The sequence below is a fragment of the Tubulanus polymorphus genome, chromosome 2 (assembly GCF_964204645.1).
Source record: "Tubulanus polymorphus chromosome 2, tnTubPoly1.2, whole genome shotgun sequence".
Lineage (NCBI taxonomy): Eukaryota > Metazoa > Nemertea > Palaeonemertea > Tubulaniformes > Tubulanidae > Tubulanus > Tubulanus polymorphus.
In genome coordinates this window covers 14,495,513-14,515,118 of record NC_134026.1, presented here as the reverse complement: position 1 = coordinate 14,515,118, position 19,606 = coordinate 14,495,513, and the positions used below count along the sequence as shown (strand labels likewise).

General features: G+C 31.0%; 1 protein-coding gene and 1 pseudogene across 1 annotated transcript in view; one reads left to right on the top strand and one right to left on the bottom strand.

Moving 5' to 3' along the window:
• Positions 1–19,606, bottom strand: part of LOC141898436 (delta-1-pyrroline-5-carboxylate synthase-like) — a 377,354-nt gene that overhangs the window by 46,976 nt on the left and 310,772 nt on the right. Inside the window, exons 12-14 of the mRNA XM_074784307.1 lie at positions 17,923–18,044; positions 17,655–17,841; positions 7,723–7,818 (exon numbers count right to left, since the gene is read on the bottom strand). Coding sequence (XP_074640408.1) covers positions 7,723–7,818; positions 17,655–17,841; positions 17,923–18,044 — 405 coding nt within the window. The remainder of the gene's footprint in view (positions 1–7,722; positions 7,819–17,654; positions 17,842–17,922; positions 18,045–19,606) is intronic.
• LOC141900823 (uncharacterized) lies at positions 1,130–2,063 on the top strand (annotated as a pseudogene).

Sequence of the window (19,606 nt, the reverse complement as noted above, 5' to 3'; positions counted from 1 at the left end):
ATAATACATCAAATATAAATCTATTAATTCACCATGATTTTTCATTCCAAAATGATTCCAAATTCCTAATGTTATATCTTCTTTAACATATTCATTTTTCAATTCACCATAGAATTGATCTTTTGAAATTCCAGTTATTTCAAAATCATTATGATTTTTTATAAAAAGAATATGGTATTGCACCTTTATATCTCATTAATGGGGTTCGCCAATTAGTTTACCACGAGATGGCACCAGTGTTCCCTTGGTTACTAGTTTTACTTCCGGGTATTACATCTCGCGAGAACGGAACGCGCTTCGGCCGTTTTTGTGTCAAAATGCCGACCTATTGTAGCGTGCCTCATTGTAAAAATAACAAAGGAGGCCATAAATTTCCATCGGATGAAGAACTGTGTATGAAGTGGCGCATAGCTATCGAGAGACTTGACGAAAAAATGAGAAAACTGTGGTGTCCTGCGAAACACAGCGTTGTCTGTTCAGACCACTTCAAGGCGTCTGATTACAGACCTCCCGGGTTACTCGGTCAGTACAAAAATTATGATTAATTTCAATTTTTTTACTTACATGTGGATAATATCATTTTGAAAGAACACCTCATTGCTTTTAAGCACACAAGATGTAGGACCAGTGAGAAATTTTTTACCGACCGGTAGAGTATTATTTCATCGGCCTCACTTGGTGAGGGAACTATTTATTATTTTCCAATATTCCATGCATTACAGTGCTGTAAAAATAAATACACATCTATTCAAAAGATGTAGACTGCTGTAGAAATTATTTGTATTCCTGTTTGACTTTGTTAAACAACATACGTACTGTATTATACTTTATCATTAGAATTAGATATCAGAGATGACATTCAGGCATTAAGAATTATGGAAACTGTTTTCTATCTTTCAGAAAAAATGAAAATTTTGAAGAAAGATGCCGTTCGATCCATTTTTCCATTTAACAAAGAACAAGACGGTACACCTGGAGAAGAAAGAGCCCAAAAACGCAGTTGCAGATCCATTAATGTCCCTGATATTATAGACATTCAACATGAAGAAACAGTTATCACCGATTGCCCCAGTCCTGTTTCTCAGGAAGATGACACAATAAGTTCATTTAGTATAGATTGTGCTGTCCAATGCTCCATTCTGAAAATAAAACACGAAGCAAAACATATTCTATCTATCATTTCAAGGATAACAGCAGGGCTGTGCAGTACTATACCGGTTTTGACGATTTCGAGCATTTCATGTACGTTTTCAATATACTTGGGCCAGCTGCCTACCATCTACAGGAGAGATCTAAACTCCACGATCCGCCGGATAGTTTTTTTTTCTGACAATGATGAAGTTACGCCAAGCTAAGGACGACTATGAACTTGCATTAATGTTCAACATAAGTGAAAGTGTAGCTTCAAACATCATTTACATGTGGATTATTTTCCTTTATTTTCAATTTAAGGAAATCGATGTTTGGCCAAGCAAAGAATTGGTGGAAAAGTATATGCCATTGAATTTTAAGAAAAGTTTCCCGTCTACCAGAGTTGCGCTTGATGCAACGGAAATACCTATAGATAAACCAAGTAATGTAGTGGCTCAATCTGCCACATTTTCCAGCTACAAAAACAAAAACACTCTGAAATCAATGATAGGAATATCTCCACGTGGAGTTGTTTCCTACGTTAGCTATGCTATGCTGGTTCAACTAGTGATCGTCAGATTTTGGAGCGTTCCTCACTTGTATCAAAAGATTCTAAAATGTTTGACGTTGGTGATAGTTTCATGGCCGACCGAGGCCTCAATTGTCAAGATCTCTTCGCGCCGATTGATGTTCGTTGTAATATCCCGACTTTCTTACAGGGTAAAAGCCAGTTAAATCCTGAAGAAGTCATCCGTGATCGTAGAATTGCTTCAAAACGCATACACGTCGAGAGAATTATTGGGTTGGCCAAAACGTACAAAATTTTGCAAGAACCTCTTTTCCATTCAAGAGTATTACTTGGTTCAAGGATTCTGTACATCTGTTTCACGTTTTGTAATTTTAAACGATCTATTGCTGGAAAATTAGCATAAAAGATGAAAAGATATTAGTAATAAAATTGCAGCTTTATTCACATTTAACAACATGTTTTAAATTTTAAGCGGAGGTTAGAGTTTCGGCAATATGCTTTACAAGGTGTTCATTGAAAAATTCTGTGAGCTTCGGAATGAGAATAGTTTCACAGTACACTTGATCATACTTTACTTGTTGAACAAACAAGTCTTTAAATACATACACGACGAAATAACAAATTTGCCTCCTAGATAGGTGCATCTGACCTTGAACCTGAGTATAATAGTTGTGGTTCTTTTTGAGTTGCAAGGTTCCATCAACAATTTCAAGAAATGTGAAGTTACTATCAACAACATTGATTTTTTCTGCATCAAGGCCATTGAATGGGCATTTCACCTCGACTATGTGCTGAGAATCAATAACGCCGTCAGGTGTTGCTCCAAGAAAAGGTAGATCAGGCCGGATAAAAATACCACATGGTAGAACTTTCGAATTAAACTTAGATTCGAAAGATTTGATCGCTACATTTTCAAACTGGCGTCCATGAATCGTAGCCTCTGTATCGAAATTATATAGAGATGTCAAACTAACACAGAGCTTCTCTGTATCACGCCTTTCTGTCATTTTCACAATTTCGCCAAATCTTGAGGCAGTGATTCTCCAGTGTGGGGCATCAAACCATAACGATGAAGCACTTTGTTCTCTGGTGTTTATTTCAATTTCATTTGCTTCCTCTCGAGATATCTACGTAAACGGATTAAAAGAAAAAATTTGATTCTTCTTATTTTCTTAAATGCACAATGCAAACTTGAAAATGAAATCTTATTTTTCACAATAAGTACCTGCAGAGAGTCCAGTACCCAGTATTCTGTTAATGGCTTTTGTAAGTAGTGGTGGTCATGGACTGCCATCTTCAGGTTAGCAGGTGGATATAAGTATCTCAGTGGAATATCCTTGCCAGTATTTCTAACATAGTTTACTGTCAGATTTCTCACATGATCTTTAAAACACTCTCTATATCTCAGGAAAACTGGCCGTGGATCATCTAAATTGGGTTTCCTGGTTGACGGCAGATCTTCAGCTTTAATCGGAGATCCTAAAAATAAAAGACATTTATGCTGATTGAACATTTTGTCCTTGGTTTCATATTTTCATTCTTATTTCATGCAATTAATTATAGTAATAATATTATCATTATTGTTTATATTATTATTTGAGACTTTATGTGGACTTAAAACGAATGGACTTATGTATGACAGATTAGAACTATTTTATTATTTTCATTAGCATCATATGATTTCTTTGGTTGGTGGAACGACTGTAGGGTTTCTGTACAACTTTTTCCAACTGGCAAGTCCCCAGTTTCGGTAAATCTAACAACCACAAGAAGCAAAGAACATGTGCTATGTGGCCCACGACCTGCAGGGCACTCGCAGTCACTATTTAATACTTCTCCGGTTATTTTTTAAGGTTGATTTTCACAGAATATGAAACCTGTACAATGAAATACATGTAGGGTTACTGTTGGGGAATTTCAAATCTTATTCTATATTCTAAAATTTTGAAAAAACATATATCTTAATTAAAACACCTTTTTTTCATAGCAGCTCTTACTATACCAGTTAAATATGTGTTTTCAGTATTTGGTAAGAAACTGCACGCCTCCACTCTATCTGATTCAAGCAGCAACTTTGCTTTTTCCATTCCTTTATTGTCCTTCGTCATTTCCTTATCAGTGGCTAATCTATATTTAAAATAGGCGCGAATATTGTCTTCTGTAATTTTTGGCAAACTGTCTTTGTGGTCACTGCAAAGTTGTTTGAAGCCAGTTACATCTGATGGCCATTTTGGGACTAGTTCCCTTGGCTGAAGAATGGGTTCATTATAGAAATTCTCATTGCGCTCGTAGTGCTCCAACCTGAAAAAAATGAATTTAATTATGAGTACCAGAAAGTGCTGCCACCAGATGATATAAAAATACATGCTCCCTTCTTTAATGTTCAGTACAAGAAATGCTTCTCTTTCGTAATAGCTTTGATTTGGTTATAATATAAGTGAGATCAGAGGATAAACATTCATTATTCCCAGGAAGTAATATTTCAGTCTTACCTTTCTATTAAATTCGATTTACGACCTGTTGTCCTTGCACCTCGCTTCTGAAGCTCAGCTTTAAGTTCATTAACATTTTTCCTTTGTATTAACCCACCATTGTAAAAAAGGAATAACTTCAGGAACACTGGCGCCATCTATCCACAAACGGATAAATGGTGAACCCCATTGAAAATCATTATTATTTAGATAATGTTGTTTTAATATTTTTAATTCATCATCAACTAATGATTTTGATAAATTATCGAATGAACTACTTAAAAATATATACGAACCTATAAATCATTAACTTCCAAATTGGAAAGATATATAATCTTCACATGTTTTAGCTAATATTTTAGATTTATAAGTTGGTATTTTGTCAACATTTTTCGATCTATTAGAATTTAGAGTTTCTATTTCATTATTAATTTCTTCTATTTTAAGGCATAGCTGTTTTATAAATAAATGAGCATCATACCCTGATAAATTATGAAATAAAACTGGAACAAAATTAATTTTCTTAGCTTGTTAATTACAATTCTCATGTGCTGCCCCTCTAAATTTTCCATTCAAATTATCATGATCTCTTACTTTTTTATCTTTTAAATGAAATAGTTTTTCACAATAATAACAGTTATCTGCAAAACTAAAATCTTCTTTATCTTGTTCTGTCATAATTATTTCTTCATTTGTATTCAACAATTTACTACATTTTATTTCATATTCAATTAATAAGTCGCAAAAATAAGTAATAACATTTTCATTTCTATAATTATGATATTCACTTTTAATTTCTTCGGGATAATCAGATCTAATATATAATCCAAAAACAGCAGCTGATTGATGAATTTGTTATTGGAGGATATGAATGATCTATTAAATCAGAATTAGAATTAGTTAATTAATTTCTTTCTTTTATAATATATTTCTTTTCTATCATGATCAGTAGATTCCTTATTTAGTGATTCAAAATCACCATATACATGTATTACAAATGGTACTTTCTAATATTTTATCTTTTCAGGTTGGTCTACAATATTAGGTTGGTCTATAATTAATCTACAATAATCATGAATGTCACATAAGTGTTTATGATCTAATAATGCACTTTAAGATTCTACAAAATAATTCAATTTGTTTTATCCACATATAATAAATCTCATAATACAATATGTCTATAACGTCATTTGAATCATAATCTTTCGATAGATATAAAGGTTCTAATTTATAATGTTTGATATTATTACCATTTGTTTTTGGTAATTTAATTAAATCAAATACTTATAAATCTATCTTATAATCATTTTCAATTGGTATATAATTTGATACTCTAAAGCTATGTGTATAATCAATAATGGAATGTAAACAACTAATCATTGACCATAAAAACACATTTATTATCTTCATTTTGTACTTCTATTGTGTACTAATTGTTTTCAAATGGTATATAATTTGATACTCTAAAGCTATGTGTATTATCAATTGTAGAATGTAAACAACTAATAATTGACCATTAAAAAAAACATTTATTATCTTCATTTTGTACTTCTATTACTGCATAAGTTTTAAATGGTAATCTAATATAACTTTTTAACTATTGAAATCCAAATTCAATAGCTGCTGGACCTATATAACTGCTTCAGTTATTTCAATATCTTTCTTAATATCTAATGAATTAATATATAATCTAACATTTTCCATATATGATTTCTTAATATTTGGAGTATGTCTTATTCTTGCATTTGTGCTTTGTTTTTTTATAACTGTCAAAGTAATCTTCCCCTAAAATATGGTTATTAATATTTTCAATATGATTTTTAGATTTCAAATGTTGTTTATAATATTTTTTGTTACTGAATGATTGATTACGTGTGTCACATTTATATATTTCTTTTTCATTCTTTAATTCTTCTAATTCAGTTTCTAATATATCATCTTCATATTCTAATTTCAATCTATTTTCTAAGTGAGATTTAGTTTTACTATGTCTTGCTTTTTGAGATTCATCTATACTAATTATACATGTTGGACAGTAGTACTTCTTATTTGCTTCCATTTATCATACAAAGTTTTTATAAAAAAATGATTTTTTTTTCATTCGAAATCTATATCATGGTATATTTTTTCATTCTTACCTTTATATATGAAATAGAAATCATTAGAACATAATTCTTCAATATCTTCACTAGATAATCTATGAAATCTATCTGGTAAATAAGTTCTGAATTTATATTTATTTTCTTTTAATCCTTCGTATTCTAAATCAATTACTTATACATCTCCATATCTATAAGTAGTTGTTTAAATACTTGTAATTAAATATTTCTTATAAATTGTTATTTCTGTTATCTTTTTAAATTTATAATCTACATTTTTAGCATTCGTAGTATCTTCGATTCTAGCTAGGAATGATTTGTTATTCTCACTGTGTACTTGTTAACTCTCCATTTTAATAACAAATGTTCTATTTAAATCGATTTTAGAAATTTCAAATTTCATATAAATGATATTCATATATATATATATGAAATTATTAGAGTAATTGTATAATTGTATTTTCATATCAAAGTTTGAAGGGCTGAGTAAAAATAAAAATAAATTCGAGCGTGCGAGAATCTATTTTCATTCTTTATGAGCTCCGACCTTTGGTATGAAAATACAATAATACAATTACTCCTATTGAAATCAATTAGAATTTGTCGAGTTTACGTTGTTAAGTTCGGTTTCAAAATTGGTATAAGTACACAAGTGCAATATCCAACAATCATGGTTAGTTCATGCAACTGCTGAGACCAGGAGACTATGAAAGCACCTTATCTTCGTTATTCTTCACTTCGTACAACAGGAAATTTGTTGATTCCTAGGTAACAACAGCTGATGAAATCTTAGTACGCTTTGTAAACTACGTTTCTCTTGTTAATTTTTGCACATTTCATTTGGAAAGTTTTTGTTTCTTGGAAGTTGGTTTCTCTCATGGTGTTTTGAAAGTTTTGAAGTATAAGATTGCAGTTTTTACGTTTGTGGCTTTGTGGGCTATATTTCGGGGAGTGTTTCGTCTATAAATGGCCTTTTTTCACAGCTGTCATTGTGCACCCTTACCTTTACTTGTATACTTCATATATCTTTGGTAATTTGGCCTGTTGAACCTATACTATTTTGTTCAATTGTGTGCCGCAAGGTGGCTCCACCTTCCGGTGTTTGTGGCATTATTACATTTAGTATGTTTTGTTCACTCAACTACTAAACAATTGTCTATGTTGATTGGTTGAAGTTATGTATTTTCAGTTAATCGTTTAGTCTCTGAAGTAAAGTTTATCGTTGCATGTGGTGATCCATGTAAAGAAAGTCTACAAATTAACGTATGGGCGATGCAATTTAGCTTAACATCTACTAGCTAGTTCGTGAAATCGGTTGTTACGCTTCCCAGGGTGACTTTTAATCCGGTGAGGCAGAAAAGTAATCGCTGCTTTGCAGCTATATCTGAATTTAGTTTCTTTCGTATTGCCAAAAGGCATAGACGCAAATGAAGATCTTAATGACAAACTCAACGGCATTTGTAGGAGCCAGGAACACCAATTCTAAACTCACCAAGACCAAATCTGTATCCATCAGCAAATCGGGAGCTACAGTTTACAAAGACACATGCACTATCAACTAGTTTCATAAAATGTTGTGCATTCTTATCTGAAAAGAGATAATGAAAAAATTTTCAGTTCAATGGAAAAAAGATACCTTTGAAATTTGAAAACTAGAAAGGAACTTTAAAGAAGTAATTAGAAAAAGTGGGTTTCAGATCAGAGTACGATAGTACGACAAATCACACATCACCACTCAATAATTTTCATTTTCCTATACATGGGAGAGCGTGAGTTCCAAACAGAAAAAAATGGTGTTAATAAAAATGAATATTATTGTCCATATTGTAAAAATACTTCGATAAATCTCATCATGAAAAATCTGCAAATCATAAAAAAATGTTATAGATTTGAAACTCCAGAAAATTCCAATGAAAGAAAAGAACGATTAAATGATATAAAAACTAGGGGTCCAGCGACACTATGTCCACTTGGGAAGTGGTTTCAAATGTTCAACAATCTAACACTTTCGATATTTAACGCCCCCTGGTGACCATATACCATTGAAGTTGAAACTCACCACAATCATAGAACATGTAATGAACGACAACTTTGCAATTAATCGTGGTAACAAAATATGCCTAGGTACCAATCTAATAAGGAAATACTAACTTATTCTACTATTTAATGCATCTGGTGACCATATAGAATAACTTATGTCCTTAAAGCTCACCACAATTAAAGACGATGTCATCAGCTACTAAACTATGCAATTGATTGTGGTAACAAAATATACATAGGTACGAATATAATATAGAAATACAAAGTTATTGTATTATTCAACGCCAACTGGTGGCCATATACAAAAGCCAATGACCTTGAAACTCACTTAAATCGTAGAACACGTTATAGCCTACAACTTTCTAATTGATTGTCGTAACAAATTATGCTTAGGTATCAATATAATGTCGAACAACTTTTTCCCACCTACAAACGAGTGATGACACCAAGATGGCCGCCAATTGCACCATAATTGGCTGATCAAAAATACCTCAGGTATAAGACAAGCTTTTCCAAAGAATATCACAAATTGCAATGAGAAATGGCAAACGAGTAAGAAGCTACAGGACTCAGAATTCGGGACAAAATTGACATTTTTGGGCACTAAAAAGGTCATAGGACGACCATCGTGATTTTGATCGACCAATTTTTTCTGATGATGATGGGCCCTGGGGGGATTCAAAGATCAAAGCGTCTTCAAAATTTCCCTCAAAAAGTTAAAAAATGTGTAAAAAGTGCTGATTTTGGCGAACAAAAATGGCTGCGAGTCAGCCATCTTGATTCTGACAGGGTGTGTTTTTTTGGCTGGAGATGTGTCTAGGGTAGATACATGTGTAACCCAAAGATCAAACCATTTCCCAAAATAACTGGATTCCGTCTACGGACGGACGGACGACGGGCGAAAAGTGAACGCAATAGTCGCTGGGACTTAAGTCCCAAGTGGGCTAGAATGAAATTAAATGTGATGTTTGTAATGAATTATAATAAAAAGGAGTTATAAAAGACATCTTAAATCACTAAAAGCATCAACAAAATTTGATTAGAAATAAAAAATTCTATTAAAAGAACTAAATCTATTTCAGATAAACCTTATATGGAAAATGTTAGAAATTATATTAATTCATTATAAATAAAGGATACAATAGAAATTTTAAAAACATTGCATAGTAAAATTGGTCCAGCAACTATTATATTTAGATTTTTAAAAGGTACACCAATAGAAGCTTTTAGAAAATTTATAGAAATAATGGAACAAATAATGGATTTGGTAACATATGTTGAATATTCAAAAGTTAATATTTCTGGAAACGTAAGTTTTATGGAATCAGATGAAAAAATGGATTATAATATTCAAACGCATTCTGAAGAAATTATTTCAAAAACACAAATTAAAATTTCAAAAACACTGCTGCCGCTGCATATGGAAATTATATGAAATCAAATTATCCTGAATTATATAGAAGTCAATATATTTCTTTTAGTGGTGAAAATGTAGCAAATGAATTTTGTAATACAATTATAGAATAAGAAAATGATTTTGCACAATTATTAAACAAAAATGAAAATATAGTTATGACAAAAGAAGATGAAATTTGTTTTAATTATGTAACTCATTGTTGTTACTGTGAAATGAGATTTTATTCATTTGAGGAAAAAGTTACAAAGATCATGATCATTAGAATGCAAAAAAAATCATGGAGCAGCTCATGAATATTGTAATTTACAAGCAAAAAAAAAATATCGTACCAATAGGATATGATACTCACTTATTTATAAAACAATTAAAAGAAAAATTATGTGTAATTAATCAAGAAATAGACGAATGTAACGCTATTAATGATGAAAATGTGGGGAAATAAGATTTTAAATTATTGGCAAAACCATCTGAAAATTACATTTCATTTCAATTTTGATTGTTTAAGATTTTAAGCAATTTCAGGGCAAAAAGTTCAGTTCACAATGATTTTATAATAACACGATATTATTATCGACGTGAACACGATTTCAAATTATTAAGATATAATTATATATATATATTAATTTGATAAATCGCACGAAGATTTTAATGAAACAAAATTATTAAAAGAACAATTTTGTGATCAATTAAAAATGAACACGTGAAAGGTGATGATTTAAATAGAACTTTGAATATTTTGAATCATTTTAAAATGAAAAATATTGGTGAATTAGTGGATTTATATTTAAAATCAGATATGATAATATTGGCAGTTATATTTGAAAAATTTAAATCTTTTTAATGTTGATCCTTGTTATTGTTATTCAAGTCTTGGTTTAACCTGGCAATGTGGTTTAAAATATGCAAATGTAGAATTAGATTTACTAAAATAACCCGATATGGTTTTATTGTTGGAAAAATCAATTCGAGGTGGAATCGGTGGTGTTATGTGGATAGACATTTTAAAGCAAAAGAAAAACATTAATTATCATATATTGATGCAAATAAATCATATGGTTGGGCAATGACGCAACCTCAAAATTTTGTATTAACAGAAGTTGAAAATGATAAAAAAAAATTGAAAAAATTGAAAAGAATTGAAAAAGTGCAATTAAGAGTTTAAAAGATGATGCTCCGATTGGTTACTTCCTTGTAGTTGATTTAGAATATCCTGATGAAATCAAATTTAAATTAAAAAATATACCATATTGGCCAGAACATATAATTTAACAGAATAAAAATTTTTATGGTAAAACATGTGAAAATATTAGAAATTTTAGTAAATAATTCTAAAAGATTGAGACATTTACAATCAAGCCCTAGACATTTAGGAAAAAAAAGATTATTTAACAGCAGTAAAATTAAAAAGAACGGCAATGAAATTTAATAAACCAATATTTATAGGTTCAACTGTTTTTGAAATTTCGAAATTATTACTGTATGGTTTCTATTATAATGTTTTTCAATCCCATTTTAGAGAAAAATATATTAACATTTTATATTTTGACTCTATTCGTAGAGTAGCTGTGTTAACCAGGTTTAAAATAAGTAACAAGACGAGTAGTAATGTATAGGTTAACTATTTATTTGACCCACGAGCTTTCACTTTTAATGAATAGAAGCTTCATCAGGTGAATGAGTATGGTCAATAGAAAAACAAACAGTATTTATAGGTGGACTGACACTAATTAAAGAGAACTGAGTGAGAAGAGTAATTACAAATAAATGATGAGTGACATGATAATTAATAACTAAGTGAGTGAGTAGATAATTAATTAATCAAGGAACAACAAACTAAATCAAATCAAAGAGAAATAAATCAAAATGTTACTATATCAAAGTAAATAGTGGGACATGAATCCTAGATCGGCATTGAGGCCAAGATTAACAGTATCACCGCGTTGAATAAGTTTTTGTTCCATAATTTCGCGCGAATGCTTATTAGAAGTGTTCATTTTATGTAACGCGGTCACTTTTAGGTTACTGATGGTGTGGTTCGGAAGATTGAAATCTTCGCCGATAGGTTTATCCATTTTCTTGTGTCTGATATCAAATTTGTGACCGTTCAAGCGTTGACGTAATGTTTGTCCAGTTTCTCCGATGTAGATGGTTCCAGGGCAGATATCGCATGTGATGGCATAAACAACGTTGGGGGAGTCGCATGTGTAGGATCCAGTGACTTCGAGTTGTTGGTTGTTGGCTGCGGCGACGGTCGGTGATGAGTTGATGAGAGGGCACAGTTGACATCTAGATTTGTTGCAGGGGCGCGTGTATTTGTTATCTGAGTCTTCTTCGGTGGATAGTTTGCTGCTGATGAGGAGTTTTCTTAGGTTTGCTGGTTGGCGGTACGCGACCACTGGTCTTAGTGGTAGTATGTCGCGTAGATGATCATCATCTTCGATTATGGGTTGGAGATCTGATATGACTCGTTGGATTCTGCGTAGGCGCGGACTGTAGGTGACTGCGATGGTGATTCTTTCGGTTTCTGCAGACCTGGGCTGGTTGCATTGGAGTGTTCTTTCTCTGCGTATGTGAGTAGCGCGAGTGATTTGTTGGTCGATGGTTTCAGGGTTGTCCTGGAGTTGGTGGAAAGCATTTTTCAGTTGTTGTAGGTGTTGATCGCGGTCTTGAGTGTTGGAGCAGATTCTGTGGTAGCGAATGGCCTGACTAAAGACGATGGATCTCGTGGGTGTGGTGGGTGAAAGCTGGTGCCGTGAAGGTAGCTGTAGGTGTCAGTAGGTTTTCTGTAGAGCGATGTTTCGAGTTTACCGTTCATGATTTTGACTAGTGTCCAAAAAAGGAATTTGAAGAGGCGAGTGTTCGAGGCTGAGTTCGATAGCTGTTGTTTTTCTATTGACTATACTCATTCACATGAAGCTTCTATTCATTAGAAGCGAAAGCTCGTGCGTCAAACAAATAGTTAACCTAAACAGTACTACTCGTCTCGTTACATATTTTGATTCTGTAACAGCTGAAACTGTTGTTAAAACACAATAATGAAATATGAATAAGAAGAATTTCAGAAATAATTCCTAGACAAAATTAACTTTGTATTTCATATGGTGAAAATAAATACAAATAAATGGATTAATGGATGTTTGGACAAAGAATAGATGGAAAAGATTAGAAAATAAAATAAGTCATAAAACAATTATATGGAATTAGAACTAAGCTAGGAATTGTAGATGATACAGAAGATCATAGTTTAAATATAGCTGCAAAGCAGCGATAACGGGTTTTCTGCACAGTCTTAGCATCAAGTTCAACGGTGGATTTCCACAAAGCATTTGATAAGGCACTACATCAGCCATTACTAAACAGGCTATTAGGAAACAGTATCAATGATAGGTCGTCCAAATGGCTCGGCAGTTATCTCTTCCGAAATCAATGGAACGCCTCATCTTGGAATAAGTCGGTCTAACTCGTGGAGTCACGCAATGAAGTATCCTGAGTCGTCTTCTGTTTAATGTCCTTACAAATGACATACACAGTAATCCGAAATATACCAGAGTAAATTTCCAAAACGACCTTAACACACTGTTCGACCAAAAAACTTAATGTTCCAACAAGAAAATCTTGTTCGAATGAAAACAATTCTGTTTGATTGAACAATACGCCTTTTGTTTGAACCAAAACTTTTTTTCATTCTGACAAAAAATGTGTTCGAATTAAAAGCTATGTTATGGTTGAAATGAAAAACTTTTTGTCCCGGCAAAATAATTTGGTTGAGCGAAAACATTTTTTCGAACGAATGTTTGAATGAAAACAATTCTGTTCGATTGAACGAAATACTTAATACTTTTGGTTCGGAGGAAAAACTTTTTACAATATACTTGTTCGAACGAAAAATTTAATGTTCTGACAAGAAAATTCTGTTCAAATTAAAACAATTCTGTTCGATCGATCATGTGTTTATACACATGAAATATATTTTCCATTTTTATATTTAAATTATTAGGTTCAGTAACATAAATATCTAAATTAATTAATGAATTTAAAACTTCATTTCTATATGAAATATCTTTATTAAAATCTATTGCTGGAATATTATATTTAATTGAATTATTATATTGGAAAGCTTTTGGAAAACTGTCTACCAATTATATAATTAAAAAATTAATAATTTATCAATTCTTTTAATAATTTATCCTGTTCTTCAACAGTTATATGACCATTTAAACTTATTATATAATCTAGTGTATTTTTTGATTTATTTATTTCTTTTATATTAGTTTTAATTTTTTCTTTATTACTTTTTATATTTAATTTTGACTCGATGATAATCCTAGCACGCCAATTGTTATAGCTAAAGGTGTTAATGGACTGAATATTGCTAGAAATGTTTTTACAGAACTAATTGTAACTGAACCACTGATAATAAAATAATATACAATTTTTCTTTTTAAATATTTTTTCTTTTTTATCTTTAAGTCACTTTCAAATTCTAATATTTGTTTTTCTAAATATTTTTTTAATTTAGTTTTATTTATATCATGAGGAATAATATCTATATTATCAACCTTATCATCCATTTATTTAGCAAAAAAAATTACTAATTAGTAAATTTATATGCTACAAATATAACAATAAATGTTCCACCTAAAATCCAAATTATTTCATATTTCTGTTGTTCTTTACTTGGGGTATAATAATCTGATAATTTAGGTTTGTATATATGTAATTTTTCTTTATTGGTTACCGCGTTATATAAACTCATTGCATCATCAACTGATTGAAAATCTCTGTGAAAGCTTCTGATCATATAATTCTTTATTGATGTAATCCATATAGTTTTGTCTCTTTTCTCTATATTCTTCTGCTGCTTTATTGTATTTCTCTAATGCTAAATTATGACTTTTTTGTTCCGATATGCTTAAATAAATAACCACCAACTGTAAATGCTAAAGCGTTTACAATTGCCTATCCTATAATAGTTATAATTGCAGAAGCCATTTATTTCGCAAAAAAATTACGCATTTATATAGGAGGAATATATTTTTGTTTTTCCAAATAATCAATAGTTAAATTAGATATAGTTACTGCTAACGTTAATTTTAAGATATCATTTATATCAAATCTATCAACATAAACACTTCCCATTTTAAATACTTTTTTAATACCATTGAATAACCAACAGTTCCAACTGATAATAATGCTCCATTATATAAACCAGCTATTATCCACTTATAATCACTCATTTATTTATCAAAAAAATTACTATCTTCAAAATATTTAGTTATCTTAGTTATAAATATTTCAACATTTATTTCATTACTACTTTTATGATTATCATATATTTTAGATAATTAATCTTTAATATCATCGATAATTCCGTCTTCATTTAATTCATAATATTCTAAAGGTGTTTTAATTAAATCAATTACTTTTTCTTTATTATAATTTTCTATTTATCTATTGTTTTTTCATACTCAAATGTTGTTTCATTAACAATGCAATATTTTTAATATGTGTAGTTACATCAGTAATGTTAAATTTCATTTCTTTCTCATGTTTAAAATCAAATCCAAAACATATGCTCGGCCCAACAGTTATATTCATTTATATAGTGAAAAAAATATTCTCTACATCTTATAACTAATTCATATATCAAAGGTAAATTATTTAAATCAATTAAATATTCATTATGATTTATAATTTCTAATCTAAAATTATTAAAATGAGGAATGCATGGTTTGAAATCACATTCTGTTAAATTATAATTTATTTGAGTTCCAAATTGTTTAACATTTTTTATCGCTAAAATATTTAATATACTAGAACTACAAATTGTTTCTTTAGTTGCTTCGAAAGTTTTTGTAGGATCGATTAAATTGCAATAAATATAAAAGTGTGTAAAAGGTATTATATTTGAGAAGCCTTCTGCGTTTCCAGTAACTGTAAGCGGTTTAATTCCTAACATTTTAGCCATTGGTTTATTTACCATAAATTTATGTTGATCATTAGCTATCTTTATTCTTAGTTTATTAGAACTATCAATTTCATAAAATTTAATTTCAAACACAGAAGTGCCCCCGATTTTCAACCGAGCTCTTCTATTAATTTCCTGCGCTAATGATTCTAAATTATATAATCCTGGTTTAAAAATAGTTGAAACCATTTATCTTTATTTCTCATATAAATCATAAACCCTCCATGTTCAAAAGTTTGATCCGATATATTATAAAAAGAATTACATGAACTTACATTTACTAATTTTAAACCTACACAATTGGTCGCAAGCGGTCGACGTTATAGGTATAAACGTATTTTCGTCATCATCGCAGTTGCATAGAATCACTGCATACGTCAGACGTTATGCAAAAAATTTACGTGGTGATAAGAGTAATCGCTTCTCGCATATTCATCGAGGTCAGAAATTGAAAATGCTGAAGGCTAATGGTTTAGAAATTGTCAGATGAAGTACTTCGCTGAAGTTATTGATCGTTTGAAAGGAATTTCGAACAAAAAACTTCCTATAATTAGTCAACTTCAATTATTTCTAGACTCTTAAGGTTTGATAAGATGCAAAGGTATTCTCGATATAAATAGTAATGGGTTTTCCCCGCGGGATACCCGCTTTGGGAAAGGCACCCGAATCGATGCTACGAGTTCGAATCCCAATATTTAGACGCAATTTATTATTTTTTGAAATAAATTCTTAGAATTTCTATTTATGATAGGGTGTGCAGGTTTTGATTTGGTAATGATGTTAACAAAAGTTAACCTCTTAAGGCATTGTTTTCTATCTATTAATTGTGACGGATTAGTTTCGATGCTCCTCACAACCCGCCCCACCACGTGTCACTTATTCACGGACGCGCGGATTGTATCATTTGTAATAGGCCTACCCCATGAAAGAGTTCATGGCCTACCGTAGAATAGTAGGGCCTACCGATCACGCTATGTTTGAATAAAACAAATTTTTAATGAAATAAACTTTATTTATCATAATTAATCAATAGATCAGGTGCCGCCTAAATAATTATTGAGTCGTGAAATTTGTAGAAAACTTCGCGATTTCGTCATGTCTTGTGACCCTGAAAATACTAGAAGAATCATCAGTAAGCTTATAAAACGGCGAGGTCAGCATTGTAACAACAACTTCGGGGATTGAAAAAAAACTCGAAAGAATTATTCCTCATACTGATGAGTTATACTGATGGGGAGTAGCGACCGTCATTGACACCGGTTATTTATCCATTCACTATCAAATGTGACGAGCCCAATAAATGATTGCGCGTAGATTCGGCCTCTCGGCATTTAGCACAGCAGTTCCGAGAAGTGTTAAGACCGATCAGCGCGCGCGCTATCTAAAACCGGTGCTAGTACGATCAATATCTACAGATATGTACGTGTTCAGTATTACGCAGCGAGTACCAGTATGTTGATCGAGCGTCGTCGTAGCAACGCCCTAGACAGCGGCTTGAAGCGAGTAACGTTAATTATCTTTTAACCAAATTAGAGCACTTATAACCATCGGAATCAAATATAAACCAAGCTGCACCATCTACATCACGTAGAGAATACCTGTGTGAAAGAATTGTCGGTCCACACAAACGGCTTAAATCGTGTCATAAAGAAACATGCACAGACGGACAGACAGACGGACAGACATGACGACGATGCCATAGATGGGTTCGTCTGACGACGAAACCCATGAATAAGGTTAGAGATTGCATTACTGCTTTGAATGTTTTGAAAGTTCCGAATAGGAATATATTTTGTGCCAAAGGAGGAAAGGCTCATAAGTGATAGCAAAATGGACTTGAAACGGTCATATAGTAAACCGTGACATATACCATGATATACATGTATTATTTAGGATGGTTCCGGCAAAATGGAAGGGAAACCTAACATATGATTATACCAATAATCTTCACGAAGAAATATCAGTGATTTTGCGTGCATGGAGGAATGAAGTAACTTACCAGATGATGTAACAATCACATCCGTATGTGCACTTCCATATCTATTGACATGGTTAATAGCATCTTCGAGGTCATCAACTATCTCGACTGTACATGCAAGACTGCCATACTCATAGCTCATATTTCTGGCGGCCGTTGGTCCAAATTTTAACTTACTTTGAAGATTTGGTCCAGAGTAAATTGTGACCTGTAGGTAGAATTAATGAAATGGGTGACGAATTAGAAACCGTATGAAATAATATCCGTAAACGTTAAATGGAGAACATACCCCTTCGCATGTCAGCATGTCAATAACTTCATCGAATAGATTATTATTCAGGTGGTCACCATGGAACAGAAGCGACTCCATAGAATTACAGGCAGAGGGATAATTACACTTTGAGTCCCTTACTATAAAGATATAGGACACATGTATCATATCATATTCGGTTCGTTTTAAAGTATACACGAAAAAAATCAAATCAATTGAAAAATTAAACAAATCATTCCTAGCTAGAATTAAAGTTACTACAAATGCTAATTCAAAGATTTTAAATTTTAAAAGTTAGCGGAATTACCAATGAATAAGAAATATTTAATTACAAGTATTAAAACAATTACTAATAGATATGGTAATAAATTAGTGATACATTCAGAATATAAAGGATTAAAAGGAAATAAATAAAAATTCAGAACATATATACCCGATAGATTTCATAGATTATCAAGTGAAGATAATGAAGAATTATGTTCTGGTGATTTCTCTTTCATATATAAAGGTTAGAAAAGAACACCATGATATAGATTTCGAATAAAAATGAATAGATTTTAATAGAAAATACTTTTAACAAATGGAAGCAAATACTACTGTCCAACATGTAAAATTCCAGCAGCTATTGAATTTAGACTTCATGAAGGTAAAACATTAGAAGAAAATAAAAAACATTTAGAAAATATGAAAAATATTATGAAAATTACCGATGTAGAATATCATAAAATAAGTATATCTACTAAAGTTAGATTTATAAAAATCTGAAGATATACCAATATATAATATTATTTCTAGAGTCACAGCATATTATACCTAAATATCAATATTATTTCTCAGTCACAGCATATTATACCTAAATATCATATAGATTTTAAATTAGATAAATGTCATAATGAAGTAAAAAATAAAATAGAAGAGAAATTTTTGAAGGATCTGGTTTAATATTTGATGAAATAATATTTATGACATTACATGTTTATAACACAAAAAAATAATAAATATGTGAAATTAATTTCATATTATACATTAGAAACTTGATATTTATGATTCAAACGATGTTATAGATATATTATATAATGAGAATCATTATGTATGGATGAAACGAATTGATTCATTTTTTAGAACAGAAAAAGATACAATATTAGAATTTGAAAAATATTTTAATAATGCATTTTATGGAAAAGCATGTGAAAATATTAGTAATAGAAATCATATTGAATTAGTTAGTAATGGTAAACGAATTAGACATTTACAAACGTATTCAAAGTTCATGGGTACCAGAATATTTGATGAAAATTTTGCTGCAGTTAAAATGAGAAGAACGTCAATGAAATTAAATAAACCAATTTATGTCGGTGCATCAGTTTTAGAAATTTCAAAATTATCAATGTATCGATTTTACTATAATGTTTTACAACCACATTTTGGAGAAACACATATTGAAATTATGTATTTTGATACCGATTCTTACATTTCGAAGATAAAAACCAATAATCTAACAAATGATTAAACTACATTAAAACATCATTTCAACTTAGGTAATTATCCAAAACATCTTGAATTATTTAGTAATGAAAATAAAAAAAAGATCCCAGGAAAGTTTAAAGATGAATTAGGTTCACATGAAATGATAGAACTTATAGGAATCAGATCTAAAGTGTATAGTTACAGAACTAAAGAGCATGAATCTAAAAAATCGAAT